Source organism: Protopterus annectens, chromosome 11.part0 (genome assembly GCF_019279795.1).
Source record: "Protopterus annectens isolate FY-2018-M chromosome 11.part0, PAN1.0, whole genome shotgun sequence".
NCBI lineage: Eukaryota > Metazoa > Chordata > Ceratodontiformes > Protopteridae > Protopterus > Protopterus annectens.
In genome coordinates this window covers 829,894,470-829,907,078 of record NC_056745.1, presented here as the reverse complement: position 1 = coordinate 829,907,078, position 12,609 = coordinate 829,894,470, and the positions used below count along the sequence as shown (strand labels likewise).

General features: G+C 37.8%; 1 protein-coding gene across 1 annotated transcript in view; it reads right to left on the bottom strand.

The window, feature by feature from the left end:
• Nucleotides 1–12,609, bottom strand: part of SLC15A5 (solute carrier family 15 member 5) — a 313,596-nt gene that overhangs the window by 192,907 nt on the left and 108,080 nt on the right. Inside the window, exon 4 of the mRNA XM_044088238.1 lies at nucleotides 9,232–9,452. Within this exon, the coding sequence (XP_043944173.1) occupies nucleotides 9,232–9,452 (221 nt within the window). The remainder of the gene's footprint in view (nucleotides 1–9,231; nucleotides 9,453–12,609) is intronic.

Genomic DNA, 12,609 nt, shown 5'->3' with positions numbered 1-12,609 from the left:
GATTCACAGCACAGTACATAAACCTTAGGAAATGCATAAATAGCACCTTCTACAAAAGTACAGCACTAAATCTAAATCATTGAGTCATATGTGTGGTCATGAGGCAGTAGATTTTAAAAGAAAGAAAATATGCAAATATGCTAGCTCATGTTTCTAAAACAAACATATTTATTACAGTATTTACTTATTCTCTGTTTATACAGAATTCCAGTAGGTTGGGGACAATTTGTTGATGTTGTTTTCACAGACAACTAGTTAGTTCAGTTTAAGAGCATTGTTGATTTGAAGTGAGTTTGTGGAATTATGCATAGATATGTTTTACAAGTGGAGGGGAGTATCCATCTTTAAGCATTTTGAATTATAAGGTTGTTGAGCAGTTATAGAGTTATAGAGTAGTTGAGTTAGGTAACCAGTAGGCCCTTTGATTGAAAGCAGCATTTGGTCTTCAACCCTTTTAGTTAAAAATAACCACTCTGTAAAGTAATATACACTCATATAGATTGAGTAAATCAAGGGAAAAACCTTAAAGCTCATCTACTGAACAATAAACTCAGTCACTGCAACTGTCCTAACATTTTCCCCATTCACATCAAAAGACTCAAAAGTAATGTGCTACAACTATTATATTATTACATATTGACATTCTTGCATTCCTCCACACACAGTTTGTTACTTTGATTATCTGTATCCTTATCTTTCTTGTATGATTATTAATACAGTCGTTATGATGCTATATTTTCAAGATGTTTGATATTGAATTCTACTATCTAGCTGAGATGTTGTAAAATGTTTTTTCTGTGTTACTGTGTACTTTCTAACATGCACTCAACTCAGTACTCTCAACTGTCCACTGTTTTGCTAAATGTCTGTTTTTTGCCTCACATTTTTGGTACACACCTCATAAAATATGTGGCTTTCTGGCAAATCATTGAGGATTGCAAGTGCTAAACAATTACAGACATCCGACTTTCAGACTTGATATCCTTTAGCAGATGTACACTAATGTAAAATCTGTTATTCCAGCAGGATAGGTTTATAAGAGCGATTTTTAAAATCTGTACCACTGTTTGAGCCTTTTTTCCCTAATTTATTTGGCTTTGAGCTTGATTCTTTTGCTAAGAGGTTGAGTGCTATCAACTGTATATTTTCTGTCTTAACATGTATTACTAAGGTTGTGATTACTAGTTTATGATATAAATGAATGTGATGTTTTCAGCTATGTAACATGTAATTGTAATGCTTTTCTCCATAGGTCTGCAATGAAAAAGGGGTCTTGCATGGTCCAGTCACTGGGTAATGGAGAAAGCAAGTGAGTCTCAGAAGAACGCTTACTTCTGCTTTATTGACTTCTCTAAATCTTTTTACTGTGTGGATCTTAACAGGCTTTGTTAAGTGCTTAGAGAACTGGGGCTACAGAATCACTTTATCTTCCTCTTGAAGAATTTCTATGCAGAACAAGAAGAAACAGGACTGAATACAAAACAACAAACCTGTTCAAGAATGAGAAATGAGGAAGACAAGGCTGTACAATGTCACCCTACTTATTCAGTTTATATGCTGAATATATTGTGCAAAATGATGGGTTAGTCAATTCAGATACAGGAATCCAATTTCAAGGAGAATATTAACAACTTCATATATGGAAATGATACCACTCTAATGGATGAAGGCTAGAAAGAGTTGAAGACATTGTTGATATTGATGAAAGCAGAAAGTTCTGATGTTGGTTTGCTAGTGAATGATAACACATACATAAATGAATAAATAAAACTATATCATCTAGATCTATCAATTTTATGCAAAGAGATGGGTAAGAGGTAGAGGCAATGAAAGATTTTATCTTCCGGGGCTGAAAGATCTCTGCAGATGATGATTAAAGCCATGAAACTGGAAGAAGCTTGCATTTTGTAAGGAAAGCTATGTTAACTCTATATAAGATTTAACAAGCAAAGACATTACATTGTCAACAAAGGTCCATATAGTCAAAGCTATGGTTTTCCTAGTAGTAATATACGGCTGTGAGAGTTGGACTATAATTAAGAGTATGTGCCAGAAAATTTATATTTTTGAACTCGGGTGTTGAAGAAAACGTTTGAGAATTTCCTGGATTGCAAGAAGATCAAACCTACCAATACTTAAGTTAATAAATCAAGAATGTTCACTGCAAGGCTGGATAGTAAAACTAAAACTTGAATACTTTGGCCACAAAATGAGAAGACATGATTCAGTAGAGAAAACACTGATGCTGGGAAAGACTGAAGGCAAAAGAAGAATAAGGGTCTGTAAAAGCTAAGATGGATGGACAGCATTGCTGAAGTAATGAAGATGAATTTGCAAGAACTTAAACAAGTAGATCTTGATAGAAAGACTCGGCATGCTAAAGTCCTTCAACTCACAAAGAGCTAGATTTTAGTAAATGAGTAAGCAACAGCAACAGCAACTTATTTACCACCCCAAATATTTCCAGTTTCATATCCTTAGTTTAAATGATAAACAATATGGGACCAAGTAAGGAAAACCACCAGACGCATATGGCAATTTTTGATTTCTAAAACACATTCTGCCATGAGTTGAACATATTTTGCAATAAATCACTTTTCAAGCAATTTGACCCTGCTTGATTTATATCCAAAAAGGGACATTTGTGAATAAGTATACAGTAAAAAAACTTTGGTCAGCCTTTAGTATGTCCTAATAAAAGGGTAGATTGACAGCTGCTGTCCAGCTGGCCTGGAAAATGCGCAGCATTAACTGAGCAAACCAGTCTTGTCATTATGGCTGCTTTGAATAGTATATTTTCTAAATGTTCATAGTTTTGGTAAGACTAAACTAATGAAGTTCAGGGACAAGGTGAGAGTATACACTGAAAAACATATCAGGAGGGTGCTAAGGTCAGATATAAGTTACATTTTTTCCTGATTTACACATGGGTCATCAATTCCACTACTGATAATTTGAGGGTGATATTACTGGGCTATGCCATTTTAACATGACACAAGTAACAGCTTGCAAATTATACAAGCAAACAAACAAATAAATAATTACATAAATATATTAATATGTAAGTACAAAAAGAACTCACTGTAAGCCTAGTAAACTGCATTTCTCTGTTTTAGAATACAGCATTATTGAAGACAATGTCCTTGGCAAGTCTCACAAAAGTAACATAGCCAAAGCGCCACAAAAATGCAAAAATAAGAAGTGTGTGCAATAGCAAAACTGGATCAGAATAGTTACATACCATAGTGCTTCACTGTCTGAGGTTGTGAAGCTGAACAGTTATAAAAGCAATATAACAATGTTCCAGAAAAAAATATTTATAAATTAAAGGCATATATTTCCTCACAAGATATCACTGTAAGAAATGCAATTTCTGGTACCCCACTTATTCCAGCACAGAGTTGTAGGAAAGCCAGAAATTGTCCTGAAACTGAATGGGTACAAGACAATGAATCTAATCTTGAATGGATACTAACCCATTGCCCAACTTTCTCATTAACAACATAACACAGAATGATTTTGTTGTATCTTATGAGTCTGTTAGAAGTTCAGAGCAAATTGTTTTTATAAATCCCAAAAGGAAAATTTTATTTAATGTGTGAAATACATTTTCTCACTATTCATATTGATGAAAATGAAGCAAAATCCTGGCAAGTAACTGCCTTTCTCCATATAAACAGTGTAAGAGAATGTGTAAAGTGCAGAGAAACACTGATGGTTGTCTTTGTAACTGTCTTCCACATTTTCCTGCTGAACATTTCAGCCATTATGCAAGTTTTATACCTAAAATGCTAGTGAATATTTTAGATGAACAAAATGCTTTTTCTACTACTTTATCCATCTTTTATTTTAAACAGAATATTATATCAGCCTTATACTCCATGTACATTTGTTTCCCAGTAGAAAATTGATGCATTTCCCCTGTGGTGTTATTTTAACACCCTTATTTCCATACCCTTCCATTTCTTGCCTGCTTCATAATACACCCAACACTAAAAGATATTTGACTAGATTAAAGAAACCTTGTATTTAGCTACACAGAATATTTGTAACTGAGGACAAGGAAAAATGCTTGACAACAACACACAAAACTAATGGTTGTGAAGTTTAAACAGCTTGCTAGTCACAGCAAGCTGTTTGCTTTTATGGCCAGATGTGAAGCAAAGCAAATATTCATGAGAGTTCTCAACGGAACCCACTGAGTGGTTCAGAAATTATTTACTGCAATGCTGTCTTACACATGTAATCCATTATTGTACATGCCATTGTCCAAACATTATCATAGTAAAGAGCATATGTTATACAATGCATTGCTGCAGCCATTAGTGCAGTTATAACAAGTCAGAGAACTAATTATTGGTGTTCCTATTATTTTATTAATGCTATATGTCTCAGTAATATGCCAAGCAGCATGACCAAGCAAAGCACATGGCTGTCATTAATATGATGGCTCCCTGTCAGGAGTGTGAGTTGTAAAAATGTACTTTCCAACACTTCAAAAAATAATCTATGATTCAACTAGAATAGCTCTGAGTTTTTAAACTTGCTGTTATATGTTTCAGGGGAATACACACAGATTCCCGAATGCACTTTTCACCGAAGCAGAAATCACTGAGTATACTTAACCAAAAGTGCTGTTCACCGAAGCAGCACTTTCGGATAAGTATGCTCGTTGTGCCGGTTGTACTATGGTGCGGATAAGGGTAAAATTCCCCTTTCCTCACTGTAGTGCGACCTTGAGTGAGAATATTAAAGTAAGGGGTGTGGGGGCACAGCCCCCCACATGAGGGGTACAGGGGGGCTTGACCCCTGCGTAGAAATAGGTTTAATGTTGTTGCTTTTTTAAAACATACTTTACTGTAAGCAATTTTTTTGGTGAAAGTGCTTTTGGTAAAGTATGTTCAGTGATAATGGATTTGGACATTTGATCTTTCAATCAAAAGTCCTAAATTCATTTCAAGCACCTGCTTTTCAGAAGGGGCTTCACCTCCTATATGGGGGGGTGCACCTCTAACATCCCATAGTACTCATATACTATCTAAGAGATTACTTATAGGTTCATAGGTGTGTACTAGGCTAATGGCCTTGGAGCCTTTACAATCCTAGCCCAAAATATTGCCCTGGTGTCGTGCCACCCAGTGTTAGTTCACAGTGCCTCTATCCAGTAGGGCCACTGAAGTGACCCCTGGGGTGAACTTTCTGTTACCCATCCACTTGTTGAGATTTCTCTTGAAGAAGGCTAGTGAGGTGCTCTGCTTGACATGAATGGGAAGCTTATTCCAGAGCATGGGCAGTCTCTGTGGTAATGAGGTTGTGATTTCTGGAATGTATGGAGTGGGGGATTGGGATTTCTTTAGGTGTAGCATTTCAAGTAGGGCTGGGTTGGACATGGCTTTGTAAGTCAAGCAGAGATCGCCTCTAAGTAGACGAAAAGAGACTGAGAACAGCTGAAGTTTCTTGAGTCTGTCCATGTAGGGCATATGTTTAAGGCCTAGGATCCTTTTTGTGAGGTACTTTTGTGGCCTCTCCAGCTCTTGAAGGTATCTGGTCAGGTATATGTCAAATGGGGCATTATACTCGATGATTGGTCTAATGAGGGATGAGTAGAGAGGGATGATGACCTCTTTCTTCCTGGATGTGAAACCTTTGGTTATGAGGTGTGCCACATAGAAGGAATTTTTAACCACTGTGGCAATGTGGTGATCGAAGGTGAGGTTGCTGTCGACCTGGGTGCCCAGATCTCTTATGACACCTTCAGTGTTCAGTGGGCTCCCATCGATGTGATAATTAGTGGAAACTGAGTTTTTTCCAAAGGGGATGATAAAGCATTTTTTGGCATTAAGCTTAAGGCTATGGTTCCGACACCAGTCATTGGTCTCAGTGAGGCCATCTTGCAATATATCTGCATCACTTGGGGAGTTAATAATAACTCCTAGCTTGCAGTCATCAGCGAACTTGGCCAGCTAGAGGACTACTGTATTGGCCTGGACTTCTGAGAAGTAGATGCCAAACAGGAGAGGGCCCAGGACCGAGCCCTGTGGGACTCAACTTGTGACTGGTCAACAGTCTGACTTGGAATCTGCAACTTTCACTCTGTGGGTCCTGTCTGTGAACCAATTTGCAACCCACCTAGTGATATAAGGATTTTTACCTAATTTGGTGAGTTTATCAATAATACTGAGTGGGATCGAACTTTTAAAAGTTCGAGCATCTAATAAAAAAAAAAAATAATACACAAATAACCTACCTGAACATTTTAAGCAGAGGAGCAAGCCTCCCTTCACCCCTAATGTGGGGGGCTGCACTGCCCCACACTCCCCCGCTCTTTAAATATACCAACTCTGAGATAGCACTACAGTGCAGAAAAGGGGAAATCTTCCCATTCTGCTCTGTACGGAGATATCCGTTAAAACTTTTGAATTTTCAAAAATGTGATCATATGGTGTCACTTTTGAAAGTTTGATTATCTAATACAGACCCTATCAAAGGCCTTGGCCAGGTAGGCTGTATGCACAGCCTTACCCTCATCTACAGCCTTGGTGACTGCCTCGAAGAAGTCATCTATGTTCAGCAGGCAGAATCTCCCTTTGGCAAAGCCAAACTATGTGGGGTCAAGAGTTGGGAGATTGTCTGTATCTTTGTTAAGCAGGACCATGATGATGTGCTCCATAGCTTTACATACCAGACCTGTCAGGCCAATGGGGCAATAGTTCCCAGAGTCTGTAGTCGCTCCCCCTTTATGGAGTGGGATGACTGTAGCAGTGAGCCATTCACTGGGGACAAATCCTGAGGTAAGGCTGTGACTGAACAGGGCACACAGGTGTGGCGCGAGTTCATTTTGTAGCTTATGTAGAACACAACCATAGATATTAGCAGGTCCCATGGATGCTGTATTCTTGGTTTTGGACAATTCAGCTTTTACCTGTGCTAGATGTTGGGTACCAGTCTTTCTTCTGGTATTGTGATAGGGCCTTTGGGGGGGAGGGGTAAAGTCGGCACTGAATCTGTTGGCCAGTATATTGGCTATATCTGTTGGCTCAGTATAGGAGGTACCATTGTGCAATAACTCAGAGCAAATCTGGGTATTGCCTTGGAGGTTCTGAGTATAGCTATAGAAAGCTTTGTGGTTGTTTTTAGTGTCAGCTGTAATTCTGCCTTCATCGCTGGCTTTAGAGGATTTGATAAGGGTTCTCAAATTTTTGTTGAGGCTGATGAAGGAGTTTTTCCAGTCTTGTGACTTTACTTTTTTTCTGCAACAGTTTCTTCTTTCTGTTGTAGAGTTTGATGCCTGGGGACCACCAGATTGGCTTCCTTTTTTGAAGGACAGTGTCTTGGTCGTGTTTGGTATGGCAAGTTCCATGCATTTGTGTACGTGCTCATACAGTGCATTGGTGTATGATTCGGCAGTCATGCAGCTATTTTCCATTGGCATGGGTGACAAGAAGTTTGCCGTATCTTCTTTTAGGAGCCCAAAGTCAGCTTTGGGGAAGTTTTTTAGGGTGGTCACCTTTGCGGGGGGAGGAGGGTGTAGGTGAGATGGAGATTTCTATGGTGATCATTTTGTGGTCAGATCTAACCAGGGAGGAATTGACTATAGGTGTGGAGCAATGGTCTCCTATGTTGGTGATAGCCAGGTTGAGGATGTTGCTTCCTGTAGTGGAGGGTCAGAATGAGGTGGTCCAGGGCATTTGAACTGATGAATTCCAGGAAGCGTTGGGCCAGTGCATTGGTACTTGAATAGTTTTCCCAGTTGGTGGAAGGGTAGTTGAAGTCACCCAGTATGAGAGTATTAGTCTGGACCTTGAGAAATTCCAGGGTGCTCAGGAACATAGAGTGAGAGTCTATGGACATGGTTGGAGTTCTGTAGCAGGCTATGACCTGTATCACCATCTTACCCAGTGTTAATTGGACCTGGAGTATCTTGGATGCATTATGCTGGGCTGCCAGTCTAGAGGTGTGCATATCCTTTATGAAAATGGACACACCACTGCCTTTAGAGCTTCCGGCTATATTCCGGGGCCAAAAGGTATGGAATGAGTTGTAGCCTGGAAGCGCAGGGATGCTTTCTGCCTCTTTAAACAGGGCTCCATTACAGCACAAATGTCAACATTCTTCATTTATCTCACTTAACCTCAGAGCAGGAGAAAACACTCTAAGATACTGGAATCTTTTTGTTAGCATATTGTCCCCTACTTATATTTATTTATTTTTGGAAGTTTTGAAGACGAGAGTTACTGTTTTCAAACATCTAAAAGGTATCTTAGTAGTGACATCAGTTCCAGGATCAGGAATACACAAGTAAGGGAGTGCAATACTAACTAATTATATAACTCTTTCTCAACTTCAAATTGCAGTTCAACTGAGCGGTGTGATGTGGTGTAATGCTTTATCAAGCCGTATGGCACTGTTTCTGAATTTAGCTTTCTATCTCATCCTGAGGGGCATTATATTTATTTGAAAGAACCGGGCTCATGTGAAGAGAATAAGGAACACCTAAGCTATTGTTAATTAATTGTTTTAAATATGATATAATAAAAGAGGAAAAAACAAAGAAGAAAACAGGTTTCTTTATTATAGGTAGTTCCTGACAATGGGATGATAGGATAAACAGTACTGCAGGAGTACAGAGGCTTCTTGTTTTATGCTTGTGTACTATTTGAAAGGAACATTGACGAAGAGTGGAATTTTATTACTGCATATGTGGCTTCTCAAGAAAATAACAACTCTCCCTGCAGAATAAAGTACTAACAGCATTCCTGTTTGGAATAATACAGCATGTTTAGCACTGTATAGCTGCAGCACATATGTATTTAATTCCCATCCATGATTCCAGAACCTTTTTTGATAACTGGAACTGATATTACAAATACATCCTCACCACATACATGCCTCAGCAATTTATTATGCATGCACAACAAACATTAAAAACTTGTCACTCCCCATTTGAAAAGGAACAGAAGAAATCAAGCATAGGAAACAAAAAGTATTTGAAAACTACTGCACTATATTTTAACTGATTTCTTAGAGCACGTGGCTTTCAAACAGAGGTTACATTTGCAAAATATAAAGACAACAATGGTTGCATTTTAATACTGAAAATGTACAAGGAAAGTAGCATTTTTTACAACAGTAGTGGAATAAACTCTGCATTTATATAACTTACTGCATTCACCAGTACTTTGTATAACTAATACTACTAAAGCTGCCAAGAATTATTGCAATTATTCTAACCTGTGTTATGCATGTCCGATAAAGTATCTGGAAAGCAAAGAATGGAAAAAGCTGAACAAGGGACTTGATAGCTTCCACATGAGTTTCCCTGTGTTTTCCACCATTATGCTCCTTTGCCCGATCAAGCCAACAGGTCACATGGCCACTTAAATGACGATATCTAATGCAGCACATTTTTGTTGCATTCAGAAGCACCCCAAATGTTGTTGACAAGGATCCACCTGCAAAATATTAGATGAATCCATGATTTCTTTTTTACCACTGTACCAGAGGGAAATATTTAACCATTATGACTCAAGCATTATTGTGCAATTACCACTTTAGCAGCATTAAAATAAATTACTTTTCAGATTGAATGTTTTATTGTTTCTTTTATGATTTTTTTACAATAAATGATTTCTGCACTTCTGTATGTGTTGAGGGAAAGTAACAAATTAGTCACATACCATTTTTGTACTTTAGATATATCATTTGCCTTTCATCCTAACACCATGATTACATTTTCATCAGATCATAACAGCACGCCTTAATGCAAATCTTCACTATAAACAGATTCTATGAACTAAATCTAAATAATTTATGAAGAAGCTCATAAAAGATGTAAGGAGAGTCTCACAGATTTACTTAGCATAGGTCAAAGGCATCCTTCCACAAGTAAATTATTAGAAAGTCATTGAGAAACAACAGTCTTACCTTTTCTTTATTTCTTTTCAAATGAAGAAGAAGGAAGGATCTTAGACTTTAGAAATGAAATGGGACAGCTAAATTTGAACATATCATTAAACAGAACCATTCATTATCAACTTGGTCACAGGGTCATGATAAACAAGAGCAAAGTTTATGGATTTCAGGAAATAAGTCCTTGACGAAAATGGGGCACTGCCTTGGAAAATGACTAGTTAACATAAATGAAAACAATGTGGCTGATCAATGGACGTATATAAAAGCTGCCATCACAGAAGCAACAAATCTTCAGATGAAAAAACCTGCAAGTAAAAAGGGAGAAAAATCCCACTGTGGTTCTTTGAATGATAAGACATTATAGGTTAGTGAAAATGTATAGCTTTTAGGAAGTGCAAGGAAATGGAGCAGGAAGAGGAAGACAGCCACTAATACCAAGAAAGGCAGAAAAGGTCCAAAACCAACCAGACAAGCAAAAGCTCAGAATACTAAGGCAGCTGATTTAATTAAGAAAATAATGCATGGATAAAAAGAAAACAAAGTATGATAAAATGATGATGGAAACAGCAAACAAATGCTGAAAATAGGACTATTTAATGAACAATTCTCAATATTTTAAACAAGAACAAGGGGGATTTATCTTCTTCAATCAGTAGAAGTGGTTAGGATGATGGGAAGAATTATATTTCTTTTACAAAGCAAATATTCATAATGAAACTTCAAAAGCTTATGGTTGACAAAACAAATCAGCATAAAGGGATTCATCTTAGAATTCACAGAAATACGAGGGGAGAATAGATAATACTGCCACTCAACCTTTTCAAAAAATGATAAGAGGGTGAGGATCCCAAAACCTGGAATGGATCAAATGGTACTTCCATTCAGAAAAGTGGAATCAAGACAGAAAATAAAAACTACTGACTTGTTCTTTTGGCCTAAACAGAAGGCAAAAATCATGTAATCACTGATTTTGGAGACTTAGAAAAAAGAAATACCTGTCAAATGTACATCTCTATGAGAAACTTTTCCCAGTCTGAATCTTAAAAAGTCCATATTCTATACTCTTCAACATTGAAAAAGTCTGTCACACATTCATAGTTAATTTTTTAACCAATAACCTTAGTAAATAATAATGAATTATATTACTTCATCAAAAGAACAGTTTTATAAATATAGAAGAATACACTTTAACCATGTTGGAAATTCCTTAGCTTAAGTTGATAGGATGTTATTATTAAGCGTTCTACATTTTGTCTGTTTGTTCAACATTATGAGAGGTGGTGTTCCACATTTTGGAGATGAAAGGTTGAGAAGCTATAGAAGGAGAGACTATTGATAATGTCTAGAGGTAAATGCACCCAAGAATCCATAGCCTCACAACAAGAAGGTCTTGCCAGAAAAAGAAAAACAAATTCTGTGTGCGGGTAACCACCTAATAATACAGACTGTAAATGTGACCTACTTAGATTTCAGCAACACATTTGACACCGTTGGAGTTCAAGATCAGCTGGTGGCATAACTTCAATACAGTATACACATATAGATAAAGAGGGTCCCGATAACTGTTGCTCCCTAAGGAGAATGAATAAAGTATTAGTGTGGTACACCTGGGTCCAGTACTACGGCTAATCCTTTTAAACCCCTTCACAAATGACTTTGCAGAAGGTATAGAAGGAAAAGTAAGCATTTCTGTGCTGCAAACATTTGACGCACATGAAGGTACAGAAAGAATTGCAAGGACCTTACTAGAATAGAAGAATAGTTTGAACTTGGCAGTTCAGTGCAAAGGATAACTCACCTGTGTAATAAAACCTAAGAAAAAGTGTGCATTTGAGGGGGAAGGAGCTGCAATACCAAAAGTTATTAAGGACCTCAGGGTGCTCATACCAGATGACCTATAGGAAAAGAAGCAATTGGGTAAAGCAGCCAAAAAAAGCAACAGGAGTGCTGGCATGCCCAAGAAAAGGCAGGTTCAACTAAATCTTTTCAACTTACCCAAGCACACATCACAAAAGCTTGGCAAAAACAAATTGCATTGGACTAACTTCAGCATACAGAGATTAGGTAATTCAGTTGATGCTGTATAAATTGTAAGTTACATCAGGCAAGAACAGCAATTACAGTGAAATCCTCCCTTGGCCTCGACTACCTTAATAAAGTATGTTAACCCTAACCCCGCCCTTGACCCAGCCATAACTCAACACATTACCTGATGAAAGCCCTTTCAATAACACTACCACAACACTAGATATCTCAGACATACACTTCATATATAAAAACAGAGACATAGCATTACATGTATCCCCTTTCCTAACCCTAACCCTAATCCTAACCTGTAAAGACTCACACATAGGATCATAGGAAGTTACTAGGCTAAGGCCCTATGGCCCTTACAATCCTAGCCAAATTCTACCCTTATTTCCACAATAAGTACCTATTGCGCCTGTGCAAGAGGGACACCGGTGGAACCCTCTAAGTGAATTTATGGTTACCCATGCAATCATCCAGACTGCATTTGAAGAGAGCCAATGAGGTATTCTGTTTGACATGAAGTGTGAGTCTGTTCCAAAGGTGTGGTAACCTCTGGGAGACAAATCTGTCCCTCCAGCAGGTTCTATTAATGTCACATACTAGGTTAAGATCTTTAGAGTGAGTAACCCATGTACCATTTGATTTCCGTATATGCAGCATTTCCAA